The 16,871-nt window shown below is 39.6% G+C and overlaps 3 protein-coding genes and 2 long non-coding RNA genes across 5 annotated transcripts; 2 read left to right on the top strand and 3 right to left on the bottom strand.

Annotated features, from left to right (window-relative positions):
• Window positions 1-6,711: 6,711 nt before the first annotated feature.
• LOC126604028 (uncharacterized) lies at window positions 6,712-9,028 on the bottom strand. Its single transcript, XR_007616460.1, has 2 exons — window positions 8,708-9,028; window positions 6,712-6,988 (listed from the first exon to the last, which is right to left on the bottom strand). It is a non-coding gene; the product is annotated as an uncharacterized LOC126604028 (long non-coding RNA).
• On the bottom strand, window positions 7,283-8,418 carry LOC126604029 (uncharacterized). The gene is made up of 3 exons (XR_007616461.1): window positions 8,404-8,418; window positions 7,937-8,010; window positions 7,283-7,578 (listed from the first exon to the last, which is right to left on the bottom strand). It is a non-coding gene; the product is annotated as an uncharacterized LOC126604029 (long non-coding RNA).
• A 188-nt stretch (window positions 9,029-9,216) lies between the features above and the next one.
• LOC126604027 (uncharacterized) lies at window positions 9,217-12,028 on the top strand. The gene is made up of 2 exons (XM_050271079.1): window positions 9,217-9,536; window positions 10,496-12,028. Exons 1-2 carry the CDS (start codon window positions 9,312-9,314, stop codon window positions 11,642-11,644), a joined length of 1,374 nt encoding a protein of 457 aa, XP_050127036.1. The 5' UTR covers window positions 9,217-9,311; the 3' UTR covers window positions 11,645-12,028.
• A 786-nt stretch (window positions 12,029-12,814) lies between these two features.
• On the top strand, window positions 12,815-14,823 carry LOC126602983 (uncharacterized). Its single transcript, XM_050269770.1, has 3 exons — window positions 12,815-13,418; window positions 13,995-14,178; window positions 14,789-14,823. Exons 1-3 carry the CDS (start codon window positions 13,137-13,139, stop codon window positions 14,821-14,823), a joined length of 501 nt encoding a protein of 166 aa, XP_050125727.1. The 5' UTR covers window positions 12,815-13,136.
• A 408-nt stretch (window positions 14,824-15,231) lies between these two features.
• LOC126605013 (uncharacterized) lies at window positions 15,232-16,611 on the bottom strand. The gene has a single exon (XM_050272364.1). It carries the CDS (start codon window positions 16,599-16,601, stop codon window positions 15,873-15,875), a length of 729 nt encoding a protein of 242 aa, XP_050128321.1. The 5' UTR covers window positions 16,602-16,611; the 3' UTR covers window positions 15,232-15,872.
• Window positions 16,612-16,871: the final 260 nt, after the last annotated feature.

The following is a 16,871-nucleotide window of genomic DNA, read 5'->3' as shown; positions in this document are numbered from 1 at the left end:
TATATCGTTTGCGAAAAGCATACACCAAGGAATATCATCTTGAATATGTCATGTTAACTCATCCATTACCAATGCAAAAAGGTAAGGACTTAAGGATTGTTGATGCACAAAATCAGTGAGGACTTTAGTACAACAGAAAGTATTAAGTTTGTGATCTTCGCTAGATTACTCTGGTCATTAGTGTGGATAAGTATGTAAATGGATAGAGACAGGAAAGCAAACACAAGATGTACATGGTTCACCCAGATTGGCTACGTCCACGGAGTAGAGGAGTTCTCATTAATTGTGAAGGGTTTACACAAGTATATAGGTTCAAACTCTCCTTTAGTGAGTACAAGTGAATGATTTAGTACAAATGACATAGGCCAATGACATAGGTTCAAGCTCGCATCTTCACTTGCCTTATCTGTCTCATAGGTAGATATGGCATCTTCTCTGGAAGTACTCTTCCTCCATCCAGGGGTGGTATCTTTAACTGGTGGAGATGCACAAGGTAATGTATCAATTTCACTTAAAGCTTACTTGTAGTTTCAGGCTTGGTTAAGCGCGATACAAACCATGTAGTAGAAGTCCCCCAAGTCGCCGAGCTAGGGGATCTGCTGAAAGAGGCGACATACAAGGTAAGCAATCAGAGCTCCAAGCAATCAGTCCTAAATCAGAAGTTTGATTTCGAGTTCCGGCTGATTGTTCTCATTCTCCCTATCTTGCAGGCAGCATGAAGGATAAAGAGAAGAAAATGAGAATATATGATATGAGATACTTTTGCTTTTGAAGAAGTAACTTTCCACAGGCTTATTCTTAAACTGGGCTGGAGAATTTTCTGGTTTCCTCCAGAGTATAAGGCCGACTGAAGAATTTGAGGGTCAAAACAATTCCATTAAATCTAGAGTACGTTCGACCCTGCTGATATGAGATACTTTTGCTATTGACAAAGTAGTGGATGTATCGGCACGTGCTTGTCTCCACATGCTTCCTTGTATCTTTCTCACTTTCCCTATCTGTTCCTCAGGCAGATGTGGTATCTTCTCTGGAAGCATAAGATGTTGAAGATCAGTACTCGAGAGCAATGCCAGGTAAGTAATCAGGTAAGGGGTTCTAGGCAGTAAGTTCCTGATTAGAAGCTTGATTCCAAGTGCTGACTGATTGCTCTCTTTCTCCTTATCTTGCAGGTAAGAACAAGGCCAAAGGAAAAGACACGAAAAAAGCATGATATGGGATACTCTTGCTTTAACCCTGATGATATGAGATATTCTTGCTCTGGTGTAGCTTGTTTGCAGAAGGATTATCGAGGGGAAAGAAAGCTGAGTATTTTGAGAGGCTTCGTTGGAACTGCCCTCTCAGATATGAGGAAAGGTTGAGCATTTTTGCAGGTCTGCCTGTCCGTTGAGGATGGAGGTTGACATATATAGGAGTTTCCCTAACAACAAGTAATAATGCTATTCCTTTACCCTGCTTGGTCATAGCACGGTAGTGGGAGCTACCAGCTTCACGTGTGTCAGAGCACTTTGAAAAAGTGGTCTGTGGTATCTGGAAAGCTGATGTTGCGTGTGAAGATTACAGATAAGCTTTATCCAAGGGGATCTGGCTCTCAAAGTTGAGAAAGCGGTGCCTCTTCGGTTTTCGAACAAGCAATCATGTCGGGGATCTGGCTCTCGAGATTCGGAGAACGGTGCCTCTTCGATTTTTGAGAGAGCAATCCTCCTGGGAGTCTGGCTCTCGAGATTCGGAGAGTGGTGTCTCTTCGATTTTTGAGAAAGTAATCATGTTGAGAGTCTGGCTCTTGAGATTCGGAGGACGGTGCCTCTTCGATTTTGGAGCAAGCAATCTTGTTGGGAGTGTTTTCTCGAATGTGAGTAAAGGTTGGGCATGTTTGCTAGTCTACCTTGCCATGAAGCACAGAGGTTGACACATAGGGACTTTCCAATTATCCAACAGTGGTGCTGTTCCTTTACCCTTATGGGTAATAATATGGTAGCTAGACCTTCAAAATTTATGTGTCTAAACTTTGTTAGTGCTGTTTCTTTGCTATTCTTTTACCCTTCTTGGTCATAGCGATGTAGTGGGAGCTGCAAGCTTCACGTGTCTAAACTTTGTCAGAGATCTTTGGCAAACTTATATGTGGTACCCATGAGCTGATGGTGCGTGTGGAAAGTGTATGATTGAACAGTAAGATTCACGTGCTTTCTACTTCACCAGAAATCTTCAACAGAATGCCCGTAATTTCAGCAAAGCTGAGTGTGCATGTGACAGGTGCTGACAAGGCTGAGAAAATCAGGTGCCTCTTCGATTTCTGAGATCGGCCCTCGTGGTCTCTGAGCAGCCTAGCTTTTGAGAAAGTAAGCGCCTCTTCGATTTCTGAGATCGGCCTTCGTGGTCTTTGAGCAGCCCAGCTTTTGAGAAAGCAAACGCCTCTTCGATTTCTGAGATCGGCCTTCGTGGTCTCTGAGCAGCCCAGTTTTTGAGAAAGCAAACGCCTCTTCGATTTCTGGGCAGGTGCCTCTTCGATTTCTAAAGCTCCGTCAAGTGCAGATTTTTATAGAGGCTGGCATTAAGTTCCAAAGCACACTTGAATCTTCACCAGTAGAAGCTCCCTTCTTGCACTTCTAAGATCTTGATTTGTCCGACCTTTTCTCTCTTCAACACCTTTGAAAATATCTGGCCCCTCCGACCGTCGTTTTGACTTGAACCTTGTTGAAGAGGCAGCCACGCCTTCTCTAGACAACATATGGCGCCCATCCTTCTTATCCCCTACTAGTCCTCTTACCATTGGGGATTCCGTGATGAAGAATGATATGACTGCTGTGGTGGTGGCCAAGAACCTTCTCACTCCCAAATATAACAGACTACTTTCCAAACGGTCTGATGAGTTGGCTGTTAAGGATTTTCTGGCTCTAAGTGTTCAGTGTGCAGGTTCTGTGTCTAATATGGCCCAACGCCTATTTGCTCAAACCTGCCAAGTTGAATCATTGGCGGCTGAAGTGATGAGTCTCAAATAGGAGATTAGAGGACTCAAGCATGAGAATAAACAGTTGCACCGGCTCGCACATGACTATGCTACAAACATGAAGAGGAAGCTTGACCAGATTAAGGTATCTAATAGTCAGGTTTTACTTGATCATCAGCGGTTTGTGGGTTTGTTCCAAAGGCATTTATTGCCTTCGTCTTCTGGGGCTGTACCGCGTAATGAAGCTCCAAATGATCAACCTCCGATGCCTCCTCCTTCTAGGGTTCTGTCCAGTACTGAGGCTCCGAATGATCCCCATCCGGTGCCTTCTCTTTCTAGGGCTCTACCGACTACTGAGACTTCTCCTAAGCAACCTTTGTGAAGGCTCCCTCTTTTTTGTTTATTTTGACTCATGTATATGTACATATTTGTAACTTATCGGAGATATCAATAAATAAGCTTTGCTTCATTTCAACGTATTGTTTTAAATACACCAAAGCCTTCTTCACTGAGTGGGGTCGGCTATATGAATCTTAGAATGCCATTGTGCTCGGTCCTGTGTCATGTCCTCCGTTAGATCCAAATACTTTAAGTCTTTTCTTAGAGTCTCTTCTAAAGTTTTCCTAGGTCTTCCTCTACCCCTTCGGCCCTGAACCTCTGTCCCGTAGTCGCATCTTCTAACCGGAGCGTCAGTAGGCCTTCTTTGCACATGTCCAAACCACCGTAACCGATTTTCTCTCAATTTTCCTACAATTTCAGCTACTCCTACTTTACCTCGGATATCCTCATTCCTAATCTTATCCTTTCTCGTGTGCCCACACATCCAACGAAGCATCCTCATCTCCGCTACACCCATTTTGTGTACGTGTTGATGCTTCACCGCCCAACATTCTGTGCCATACAGCATCGCCGACCTTATTGCCGTCCTATAAAATTTTCCCTTGAGCTTCAGTGGCATACGGCGGTCACACAACACGCCGGATGCACTCTTCCACTTCATCCATCCATCTTGTATTCTATGGTTGAGATCTCCATCTAATTCTCCGTTCTTTTGCAAGATAGATCCTAAGTAGCGAAAACGATCGCTCTTTGGTATTTCCTGATCTCCGATCCTCACCCCTAATTCATTTTGGCCTCCATTTGCACTGAACTTGCACTCCATATATTCTGTCTTTGATCGGCTTAGGCGAAGACCTTTAGATTCCAACACTTCTCTCCAAAGGTTAAGCTTCGCATTTACCCCTTCCTAAGTTTCATCTATCAACACTATATCGTCTGCGAAAAGTATACACCAAGGAATATCATCTTGAATATGTCTTGTTAACTCATCCATTACCAACGCAAAAAGGTAAGGACTTAAGGAAGAGCCTTGATGTAATCCTACAGTTATGGGGAAGCTTTGGGTTTGTCCTTCATGAGTTCTTACGGCAATCTTTGCTCCTTCATACATATCCTTTATAGCTTGGATATATGCTACTCGTACTCCTTTCTTCTCTAAAATCCTCCAAAGAATGTCTCTTGGGACCCAATCATACGCTTTTTCCAAATCTATAAAGACCATATGTAAATCCTTTTTCCCATCTCTATATCTTTCCATCAATCTTCGTAAGAGATAGATTGCCTCCATGGTTGAGCGCCCTGGCATAAACCCGAATTGGTTGTCCGAAACCCGTGTCTCTTGCCTCAATCTATGCTCAATGACTCTCTCCCAGAGCTTCATTGTATGACTCATTAGCTTAATACCCCTATAGTTCATGCAATTTTGTACATCGCCCTTATTCTTGTAGATAGGCACCAAAGTGCTCTTTCACCACTCATTTGGCATCTTCTTCGTTTTCAAAATCCTATTGAAAAGGTCAGTGAGCCATGCTATACCTGTCTCTCCCAAGACTTTCCACACTTCGATCGGTATATCGTCTGGGCCCACTGCTTTTCTATGCTTCATCTTCTTCAAAGCTACAACCACTTCTTCCTTCCTGAATCGACAATAAAAGGAGTAGTTTCTACACTCTTCTGAGTTACTCAACTCCCCTAAAGAAGTACTCCTTTCATGTCCTTCATTGAAAAGATTATGAAAATAACCTCTCCATCTGTCTTTGACCGCATTCTCTGTAACAAGAACCTTTCCATCCTCATCCTTGATGCACCTCACTTGGTTTAGGTCCCTTCTCTTCTTTTCCCTTGCTTTAGCTAGTTTATAGATATCCAACTTTCCTTCTTTGGTATCTAGTCGCTTATACATGCCGTCATAAGCCGCTAACTTAGCTTCTCTCACAGCTTTCTTCGCCTCTTGCTTCACTCTTCGATACCTTTCACCATTTTCATCGGTCATGTCCTTGTATAAGGCTTTACAACATTCCTTCTTAGCCTTCACCTTTGTTTGTACCTCCTCATTCCACCACCAAGATTCCTTTTGGTGTGGAGCAGAGTCCTTGGACTCTCCTAATACCTCTTTTGCTACTTTTCGGATACAACTAGCCATGGAATCCCACTTTTGGCTAGCTTCCCCCTCTCTATCCCACTCACACTGGGTGATTACTTTCTCTTTGAAAATGGCTTGTTTTTCTCCTTTTAGATTTCACCATCTAGTTCTTGGGCACTTCCAAGTCTTGTTCTTTTTTCTCACTCTTTTGATATGTACATCCATCACCAACAAGCGATGTTGATTAGCCAAGCTCTCTCCCGGTATAACTTTGCAATCCTTACAAGTTATACGATCCCCTTTCCTCATTAGAAGAAAATCTATTTGTGTTTTTTACGACCCACTCTTGTAGGTGATCACATATTCTTCTCTCTTCTTAAAAAATGTGTTGGCTAAGAAGAGATCATATGCCATTGCAAAATCCAAGATAACTTCCTCATCCTCGTTTCTCTCCCCAAAACCATGGCCACCATGAAAACCTCCATAGTTGCCTGTCTCTCTACCCACGTGTCCATTTAAATCTCCTCCTATAAATAACTTCTCCGTCTGGGCAATTCCTTGCACAAAGTCTCCAAGGTCTTCCCAAAATTTCTCCTTCGAACTCGTATCCAACCCTACTTGAGGTGCGTACGCACTAATCACATTGATGAGTTCTTGTCCTATTACAATCTTGATTGACATGATTCTATCTCTTACCCTCTTGACATCTACAACATCTTGTGTCAAGGTCTTGTCCACGATGATGCCAATATCGTTTCTCGTTCTATTTGTGCCCGAATACCAAAGTTTAAACCCTGAGTTTTCTAGATCCTTTGCCTTAAGACCAACCCACTTAGTTTCTTGTAGGCACATAATATTTATCCTTCTCCTCACTATAACTTCCACTACTTCCATAGATTTTCCCATTAAGGTTCCTATATTCCACGTTCCTAAACGCATTCTACTCTCTTGAACTCTACCCTTCTGTCCTAGCTTCTTCACCTTCCTCCGTCCAATATGATCAAAGTACTTATTTTGTGTGTCCTGTGTAAAGTTGATAGGAGCATATGCTCCCAAACAACTTTGAGTGGAGTTGTTCGAAAAGAAGTTTCTATGGCCCCCTTGCTCATTTAACACTGCATCCGGGTGCCGATGGAGATACAGCGACCCTTGCTCACTTATCACTGTGCTCGAGCCACACAGCGCGCCACTTACGGGTGACGCCCTAGCTTTAGCGCGATTTCGTTCTGGATTCATTTTCATAAGGATTCGACGTAACTGAGGAGTGTCGGCTGTCGACTACCTGACGCCCTCTCCCTCCTCCTTTACCCGGGCTTGGGACCGGCAATGTAAGATAAACTTACACAAAATGCTGGCCTATGTACATGCAAAAAATATTGTTCAACCTAGATAATAGATCAGGACCGGTATTTACATACAAAATATTAGAAATGTTGGGCTAGTGCATGCAAAAAATATTGTCTAACCTAGATTAGAGAGATATTTACATACCAAAAAATAAGAGAAACGTTGTTGATGCATATAGATTAGAGATGCGAAAGTAACATCTGTTCAAAATGGATTCAATGTTCTTTGTGCAGCAAAAGGGACAGGAGAAAGTTGATAACCACATTTTTGATGATCTGAGATAAACAATATAAGCAAGAGTTGTTTCAAATAAGAAGCTAGAAAAAGACAGTGAGATAAAAACATTTAGCAACTATTTTTCATTAAGCATGTGCTAAGAATCTTAAATTTTCGACTGTAGTAAGTTTGATAGACAACTTCTTAAAAACTTGGTAAACAAATTTGGCCAAATTGAAGCCTACCCTGAGCAATTCCAGTTCGTACAGCCTCAAATCACCATCACCCAGACGAATGTTAAACATGAGAGAGAGAGAGAGAGAGAGAGAGAGAGAGAGAGAGAGAGAGCATACTTGCTAAGAAGTCGCTGCAGCAGAACAATGGATTCTCAAAATTATCCGATTCTCAATACCATTTTCTCAAAAACTTGCATACAACAACTATATGCAAGTTGTCTGCAACAAACCGAAAAGATTTAGGTTTATTTCTTACCCAAATCCATCAATTTGAATAAAATCTCTGTCCACCAGTCTTGGATTGAGCACTAAATCTCTGCATGTTGTGCCAAAAAAGCTTCTCACCAGATTTGCCAATAATTAAAGCATTCATTTCACTGGTTTCGTCCTCAAGGACCAAGTTTAGTTTGTACCTGCGTATAAAAGTTTAAATTAGATAAGATTGATCATCAAAGATATATTTCTTAAACAAAGCCAAAGAAAACACGTTAAGAAAAATTGTTTAGTGTTTACTCTTTCTGATCAAGACATTTTGAAGATCAATTGATATGAAGTACGTGAAAAAGAAGAATGAAAACTTACGGAAGAAATGAATTTGAACAAATTATTTGACATAGTGGATAACCATTTGAGTAAATAATGAATGCCAAATATTTTTAATGAAATTAGTTTTTTAGCACTATTGTTTACATCTATTTATTTTGATTTAACATTTTTCATTTATATATTGACTACTTGAATCGGGATTTTGAGCATAAATATTCCACTGACCTGTAAAAAGTGGACCTAATCCTTGGGCATGTGGAAATACATCTAAGAAATTATTCCATCGAACATTTTCTCCCCTGGATCCGGGAACAAACTGTTTAACTAACATATGCAATGAAAGACAAATGCAGAATCTAGATTTTTAAACCCATCATATGATAGAAACTTTGATTAACTAATATCAATTTAGAATTTTCCAATACCACTTAAGTGGGAAGCATAGATTTTTCATTTGTATATAACTATAATTAAACTGTTTCTATGAAAGACACCATTATGACAGCAATAATTTTAACCAATAAGATGAAATGGATTTCTAATTGCATAACATTGAGATTTAAAAAATTATTAGAACACCAATAATTGTAGGCAGTAAATTGTAACATGAGGCATAGGCCAAAAAGAAGAAATGCAAGAAATATTTTGTGCAATTGGTGATAAAAGTTAATCATAACATGTTAAAAAATTACCAAGGAGTTGGTAGCTTTTTTTTTTGGTCAATAAGGAGTTGGTAGCTGGTTTGCATGTTTTTGACAAATCAATTGCCCAATTGTTGGATCTTTGTGCATTTGTTTGGCACAGTTTAGGCAAGCACTGTACCACCAATCATAGTGTGCGTCAAATTGCTTGACAGATTCTTTACAGAGAAAGGTTTCGTTATGTAAAACAATTTAACAAAGACTTGTATAAGCAGGATAAATAATATAGATATTTTTAACCAAATGTGTCAACATGCATTCAACATTTTTAACAAAAGATAAACAGATTTAATACCTTGTACAAATTTGGATCTAAAAAAGCCAACTCTTTAATTGTTACCTTCTTTGCTGTCTGTAATATTTGAGCTTTACTGGCTTGTTTGGTAGAGGGTAGCAGTATTTTTAAAAGGCTCTGTGCATTTGGAAAAGCTGCAGAGTTTAAAATAGCACATTAGTTGATACATTTTGTGAGAGTAGCCTTTCTTGTATTGTAAGAGCATATAACTTTTTTTTTAAATAAATTGTAAACAAACTTACACTGATTTTATGAATTTACTTCCGAAATATCTGAATCAGTGAAGAAAAGCGAAGAACCAGTGGTGTTCAAGACTATCTTCCACTGTTTACAAACAGTGAAAAACAGTGCCTTCCGAGTTTGGGTTTTAGTATATGTATAATTAGCAACATGATCCATGCCTACCCAATAAAATTCACAATGGCCCACTAACTTATATGTTTTGGTTTGGGCCACACTTGGAAACCATTCCCACTAAACTTAACAAATTCTCCTTCACAAAAAATAGTGGTCTGTTAAAGGATACTAAACTTATCCCAACTCCCAACTCCAACTCCAACTCCGATTCTTCACTCGCCTTTCGTTGTCATTGAGGCATTTTGTCATGCAGATTCAATGCACCTGGCCATCCCATGAAATGCGCCTCAGCCCTTCCACATTCCTCAACTTTTCCAAGAATTTTTGTGCAGACTTTAACTTTATCAGGACCAGAAGCGTATCCTGCACTCCTTGCCCTTCTTTCTCCGCCGCCATGTCCACCGTTCCCACCCAAAACGATGTCGTTCCGGGTCAATCGGAGTCGACCCAGAAGACCCAGCAGTCTTTACAGGTATTACCCAACTTGTCATCGTTCCAATTTCATGGCGGATTGTTAAAGTATGTGGCTTGAATCGAATTGGGTGTTTGGGGATTTTTGTTATTTGGGAACTTACGCATGTAAAAACCTTCATTTTTGTTATATGGGTTTTGGGCTCTTTGATTTTCTTATGATCTGCAGTAGGATTCATTATGCAGGTTATGTTGGGATCCTTAACTTGTAGAATGATCCTTATGCTTTTTCCGCTGTACTGCAGATTGTAAGAATTGACTGCAATCCATCTTTAATCCTGCTGAAGCAAGATCATAATTATAATTAACAATGTAATTAGATGATGTACTTGTACCATTAAATATAGGTTTATCATTGGATAATGGGGTTATTAGATGCACAAGTTTAGTGCCACAAAGTCCAAAGGTTCATATTTTAACATCAAGTGAAGGAGTTGCTTGTTCTGCCAACTGCAAAACAAAACCATAAAAGTTACGATTGAGAATTACAAGATGACTACTAGTGATCCCTAATTAGAGTTTTAGGGAAGTCAATGCTGGGTTTTCCAGTTATGTTTTAATACAAGATGACTATCCTTTTATCTCTTTTTTCCGTTCCTTTTTCCCGCTTTATGCGCTTAAGTTTCATGTATACAGACTTAAGCCTTGCATTGTACAGTTTATTCATTTGTTCTTTTTCTATCTCTACGTCAGTGCGTGCTTGCATCCAAAAGCTTTTGGCATACTTGTAATGCTAATTTATTTTTACTGGGGGTCAGAGGTGACAATATCATGGGATGGTGATATCCAATTGAGATGAAATATAGGCGGTGGTCATGACTTATACCATGTGAATTTTGATGAGGCTTGTGCATAAAGTATTGGGTTATGATTGAGCTGCATTTGTAAATGCTGCTTCCCTGAATTGCTCTGCAGTTGCAGAGTTGAAGTCTTCCTTATGTATGTGCATTTTTTTGTCAGGTGGCAAAGCGCTTGGAAAAGTTCAAGACAACTATCTTCACTCAAATGAGTAATCTTGCAATTAAACATGGAGCAATTAACCTTGGGCAAGGCTTCCCCAACTTTGATGGTCCAGAGTTTGTAAAGGAAGCAGCAATTCAGGCTGTTAAAGATGGGAAGAATCAATATGCTCGTGGATATGGGGTTCCAGACCTTAACAATGCCATAGCTGAGCGATTCAAGAAGGATACGGGACTTGTTGTGGATCCTGAGAAAGAAATAACTGTCACCTCTGGGTGCACAGAGGCAATTGCGGCAACTATGCTGGGGTTGATAAATCCTGGTGACGAGGTTATCCTCTTTGCTCCTTTCTATGATTCATATGAAGCTACTCTATCCATGGCTGGTGCTAAAGTAAAAGGTATCACATTACGTCCTCCGGATTTTGCTGTTCCCATTGATGAGCTCAAATCCACAATCTCGAAGAATACTCGTGCAATTCTTCTAAATTCTCCACATAACCCTACTGGAAAAATGTTCAGTCGAGGGGAACTCGATGTGATTGCATCACTCTGCATTGAAAATGATGTGTTGGTATTCAGTGATGAAGTTTATGATAAGTTGGCTTTTGAAATGGATCACATTTCACCGGCCTCTCTTCCTGGAATGTACGAGCGTACAGTAACCATGAATTCCTTGGGAAAAACATTCTCCTTGACCGGGTGGAAGATCGGTTGGGCTGTAGCTCCTCCACACCTGTCATGGGGAGTTCGGCAGGCACACTCTTTTCTCACATTTGCTACCTCCACTCCAATGCAATGGGCAGCTGCAACTGCTCTCAGAGCTCCAGACTCCTACTATGTGGAGCTGAAAAGAGATTACCAGGCAAAGAAGGCGATTTTGGTCGAGGGATTGAAATCTGTCGGTTTCAAAGTGTATCCATCAAGCGGTACCTACTTTGTGGTTGTTGATCACACGCCTTTTGGACTGGAAAATGATGTTGCCTTTTGTGAGTATCTGATCAAAGAAGTTGGAGTGGTGGCAATCCCCACCAGTGTATTTTACTTAAACCCGGAAGATGGGAAGAATCTAGTAAGATTTACCTTCTGCAAAGACGAAGGAACTCTTAGGGCTGCCGTTGAGAGGATGAAGGAGAAGTTGAGAAGATAATTCGAATGGTCGGTTAGAATAAATGGAACTCAAACTTGTAATAAGCATCTGAACGGAAGGGATCTTATTCCTGTGCCCTGCAGTTTGAAGCCATAGTTTTTAGGGAACTTTAACGAAAAGCACCCGGTACTGTTCACTTTAACGAAAAACCACATTTTTACACTAAAAAGTCAATCCTGGTACTATTCACTTTACCCTTTATTTTGTCCTTATCATTAAAACTCAAAGTTTTCATGCTATTTTCATTATTTTTCCTTAGTTTTTAAACCTCTGTTAAATAAGATTATTTAGCTAAATAAGTTGTGTGGAATTTTATGTTTTTGTTGAAACAAACAAAATCAGCAAGACGACTAATGAACGGCACGGAGCCCATTTTTGTTGAAATCATGTTCATTTACTTAATAATTCAAAGAAAAGATAACAGCATGTTTCAAATTGTCAAATCAAGACAACTGAAGTCTAATTTCAAAAGGACGAAATGGTAGCAACGATAATCAATTTTAATTCAATTAGAGTAATGGTCTCTTAATTAAAAATTCATGACCATTGATCTCTTAACTCGTTAAAACGTGTAATTATGATCATTTCCGTCAATTCCGTTAAAAATTCAGTTAAAATAAGTCACGTACCACACACGTGAGGTTGAATCAATGGACAAATATTAAAAACCAAATGAGAAAATTGTAGCAATGGTCTTCTTCTTCAATTCTTCAGTTCATCGAATCTGGCGGACGAAAGCTAAGAGTTCATAAGAGCAAGTCCAACCATTGGACTTGGACGGGGGACAGGCCCCATGTGGGAGCCCGAGGGCCAGTCAATCCAATTCCAGCGTTGAAGGGCCCGAGTGAGGGTGGGAGCCCGAGCTCAAGGCCCGTGGAAAATCGACAGGCCTGTGGCCCGAGCCCAGTGACGTCAGCGTGACGCAAGGGCTGGGTCCGGCCTTTTTTTTTTATTTTTTTGTGTCAGGCGCGTGCCCCTCACTCGCGAGTGGGGGCGCGTCGCCCGACAAGATTTCAGGCGCAAGTGGCCGGCGTCAGTGACCGTTGGGAAGCCACGTGGCTTCCCACAGTCCGTTCGATCCTAACGGATCTTTAATAACAACCGTCCGATTTACAACGGTAAAAAAAAAAAGCTGATTTAATATCAATCGTTCGATCTGAGATCAACGGTTGATATTAATCTGCTTTATAAATTTAAAAAAAAAAAGAAAAAATAGTTTTAAAATTAAGAAAAGTTACCGTTGTGACACGTGGCACAATCTGGAGTGTTGGAATTCAAATTTTTTAAATCCAACGGTAGAGATTAATTATTTGAATAAAAATTTTAAAAAAAATGTAAAAAATCCGAAAAAATTGTAAAAATTTGTTTTTACTTTTCTATAAATACCACTTCTTCTCCATCTACCTTACACCACAATTTCATATTTTCTCAACTACTTTCAATTAAATTCCTATCTTTCTCTCAAAGTTTCAATCCAATTTTTTTCCACAAAATGGCTACTGATGCAGGTTCGAATTGGTTGCTTCTTGAAGATGTTGCGTTGTGCACTAGCTGGGTTGAAGTTACTCATAATTCCTTTACGGGTAATGAGATGCAATTGCGAGAAATGTGGAGTTTAATTCATACCAAATTTGTTGAGCAAATGAGTGGGAAAAGAACCAAAGAATCGATATCCAGTCGTTGGAAAATACTTAGTCATTCCTTTACTACGTGGAGAGATGCCTTGACACAAGCTAGTAATAATGTTCGAAGTGGGGCAAATTATGCGGATGAGGTAAGAATATATTATAATTATTTGTTTGTATTATTATTTTGTTACCTAATTTGATTATAATTATTTGTTTGTTTCATTTATTTGTTACCTAATTGTTTGTATTATTTCTTTGTTTGCAATATTTATTTGTGACCTAATTTCATTATTATTATTTGTTTGTATTATTTATTTGTGACCTAATAATTTCATTATTATTATTTGTTTGTATTATTTATTTGTGACCTAATAATTTCATTATTATTATTTGTTTGTATTATTTAATTGTTACCTAATAATTTCATTATTATTCATTTGTTTGTATTATTTATTTGTGACCTAATAATTTCATTATTATTATTTGTTTGTATTATTTAATTGTTACCTAATAATTTCATTATTATTCATTTGTTTGTATTATTTATTTGTGACCTAATAATTTCATTATTATTATTTGTTTGTATTATTTATTTGTGACCTAATAATTTCATTATTATTATTTGTTTGTATTATTTAATTGTTACCTAATAATTTCATTATTATTCATTTGTTTGTATTATTTATTTGTTACCTAATAATTTCATTATTAATCATTTGTAGCAACTTCAAGCACAAGCATGGTATGGTGCCAAAATCAAATCAAGAAACAAATCATTCACCCGGTGGGAATGTTGGAATATTGTTAAAGATTGTCCTAAATTCAAAGTTGTGTCTGTTGGTCCAGAAGTATGCATGAATAACATCCCTCTACACAGCCCCCCTCCACACTCTACACCCGATCATGGCCCCCATGTTGATGAAGAAGATGGAGAAGAAGTGCCTGAAACGCCCATTCCTGAACAAGCGTCGGGGTCGACCCGTTATCCAATTAGGCCTCTAGGTAAGAAGGCTTCAAAGAGGAAAGGGAGTGCTTCCAAGAATGATTATGGAAAGTACATGCAAGAACTTGCTCGTCAAGGTGAATTGACGTTGGCGCGGGAATTGGCGAAATATGAAGCTGACAAGGCTAGAGATGAGGTAAAAGCTGCAGCTATTCAACAAGCATTTCAAGCTGAACAGAGGGAAAGAGAGCTACTTAGGCAAGAAAGGGAGTTGCTTAGAGAAGAAAGAATTGCACAACGAGATCGTGACATTATGAACACGCGTTTAGAAGGGATGTCTCCAAATTCTAAATATTTTTGGCAGTCGGAGAAGCGAGATGTGGTGCAAAGGAAGCGTGCAAGAGAAGCGAGATCAAGACAAGATGGTCCTAGCACAACAAGACAAGATGATCCTAGCACCACAGATTGGTTAAGTGGTGAGGAATAGGGTACTTTTGTAATCGGAGCCCATAATTTTCCAATCACTTTAGGTTATAATTTATTATTTATGTTGTTTCCATGTAATCGGAATAGGGTACTTTTGTAATCGGAATAGGGTACTTATGTAATTTATTATTTATGTTGTTTCCATTTTATTGAAGTTAGTACTTTATTAAAAGTGAGAGTACATGTATTTAATTTCGTAATATATTTATCCTAATAAAATTACATAAACATACCAAACAATTCACACCAAATAAAATTACATAAACATACGAAATAATAAAAAACTCACTACAAAAAACACACCAAATAAAATTACATAAACACACCAAACAATTCACACCAAATAAAATTACATAAACATACGAAATAATAAAAAACTCACTACAAAAAACACACCAAATAAAATTACATAAACACACCAAAAAATTCACACCAAATAAAATTACATAAACACACCAAACACAAACAAACATACTAAATAAACTTAAGTATCTTCAGCTTGTTTCAATGCCCACTGGTGCTCTATCAAGTCAATTTGTCGATCAATGTGCATAGATGACCTTTGAAGTGCAGTATATCGTTGAATGACCCTTTCATTGTAACGTCCATCCCTTTCTAATGGGTCGTGTTGCACGGGTTCTTCGGTGGCATCATGCGCAAAATATATCCGTGTTCTTGAATTGTTCATCGTGTCTGCCTCTGGCTCATATTCATCAACCGCATCATAATCGAACTCATCTTCCACAATCATGTTGTGAAGAATGACGCACGTCATCATGATGGATCGAAGTGACTCTACATCGAACATTCTGGCAGCACCCCTGACGATCGCCCAACGAGCTTGAAGGATACCAAAACAACGCTCCACATCCTTCCTGCACCCCTCTTGACAGGTTGCAAAGTGTTTTTCCTTTGCACTTCGCGGACGTGGCACTGTTTTGACAAATGTTTCCCACCGTGGGTAAATGCCGTCAGCTAGGTAGTATGCCCCTTCGTACCTACGTCCGTTGACGACGTACGTGACTTTTGGTGCCTTTCCTTGCAGGGCGTCGTTGAACACTGGGGATTGGGCAAGGACGTTGAGATCATTTTGAGCCCCTGGAACCCCGAAAAAGGCGTGCCATATCCATGTATCAAAAGATGCCACTGCCTCCAAAATGATAGATTTTGATCATTTTCTGTCCCCATATGCACCTTGCCATGCACTTGGACAGTTTTTCCACGTCCAGTGCATACAATCGATGCTTCCTATCATCCCAGGAAAACCTCGCATCTCGCCCTTCTTCAGAAGCCTTTGCAAGTCCCAGCGAGTAGGTTTTCGGAGGTACTCTGCGGTGTACAAAGATTCGACTGCTCCGCAAAACCTCATCAGGGCCTCAAGAATGGTTGATTTCCCCATCCTCGTTATCTCATCCACTTGGTCTGCAGATGCTCCATACGCAAGCATCCGCAACGCAGCAGTGATTTTTTGCTCAGGCAGGAGACCCATAACACCACAAGCATCCTTCTTTTGCACAAAGTAAGAATCATGGTTGCAAACATCAGTCATGATTCTGTTGAACAAATGTCGTTCCATTCTAAAACGGCGTCTGAAGTACGTATCAGGAAATGCACTGTTATGGACAAAGTAATCGTCCAACAGCTCTTCACCCCGTCGTTGCCTGCTTCTATCAAGGTTTCTTGAGCGGTTGGGCCTGCATATCTGAGCAACAGTCTGGATGACTCGACGGGAATGTGAGGCTCTGGCCATTCTTGTTTCGTCATCTCTCCTTCTACGCTCCTCATCCTCTTCCATCTCATTTTCGACTATCTGAAGGTTGAACATTCCTTCAGATTGGTTAAACAATTCTTCCTCTTGCTGATCAATTTCCCACATCATCCTTGATGAAGAAGAAGACATTGTAATGATGGATGGTGAAGAAGAAGCAGAAACTATGATTAATGAGATAGAGATGTTGAGAAAATTGGTGTGAGATTTGTGAGGATGGATGGTGGATTATATGGACGATTCAGAAAGGATTGGATTGTATATAAGGCCACGCGGCATGCCGTCATTCGTTAAAAATCTGATCGAAATCTATCCTCAAAGATTCTGAAAAGATAATGACACGTGGCACGATCGTATTGGATAAAAATCTTATCGAAATCGATCTCCAATAATTATATTTTC

This window comes from Malus sylvestris, chromosome 15, assembly GCF_916048215.2.
Source record: "Malus sylvestris chromosome 15, drMalSylv7.2, whole genome shotgun sequence".
Classification (NCBI taxonomy): Eukaryota; Viridiplantae; Streptophyta; class Magnoliopsida; order Rosales; family Rosaceae; genus Malus; species Malus sylvestris.
The sequence above is the reverse complement of the archived record's forward strand: the minus strand, read 5'-3'. Positions and strand labels throughout refer to the sequence as shown.

What these genes read in the sequence shown, in the direction of transcription:
- LOC126605013 (XM_050272364.1), bottom strand. Translation starts at nt 16,601, where the DNA reads ATGTCTTCTTCTTCATCAAGGATGATGTGGGAAATTGATCAGCAAGAG.
- LOC126604027 (XM_050271079.1), top strand. Translation starts at nt 9,312, where the DNA reads ATGCAGATTCAATGCACCTGGCCATCCCATGAAATGCGCCTCAGCCCT. An exon ending in AGACCCAGCAGTCTTTACAG is followed by an intron (nt 9,537 to 10,495) that starts GTATTACCCAAC and finishes TTTTTTTGTCAG; the next exon opens with GTGGCAAAGCGCTTGGAAAA.
- LOC126602983 (XM_050269770.1), top strand. Translation starts at nt 13,137, where the DNA reads ATGGCTACTGATGCAGGTTCGAATTGGTTGCTTCTTGAAGATGTTGCG. An exon ending in GGGCAAATTATGCGGATGAG is followed by an intron (nt 13,419 to 13,994) that starts GTAAGAATATAT and finishes AATCATTTGTAG; the next exon opens with CAACTTCAAGCACAAGCATG. An exon ending in ACACTCTACACCCGATCATG is followed by an intron (nt 14,179 to 14,788) that starts GCCCCCATGTTG and finishes TAATCGGAATAG; the next exon opens with GGTACTTTTGTAATCGGAAT.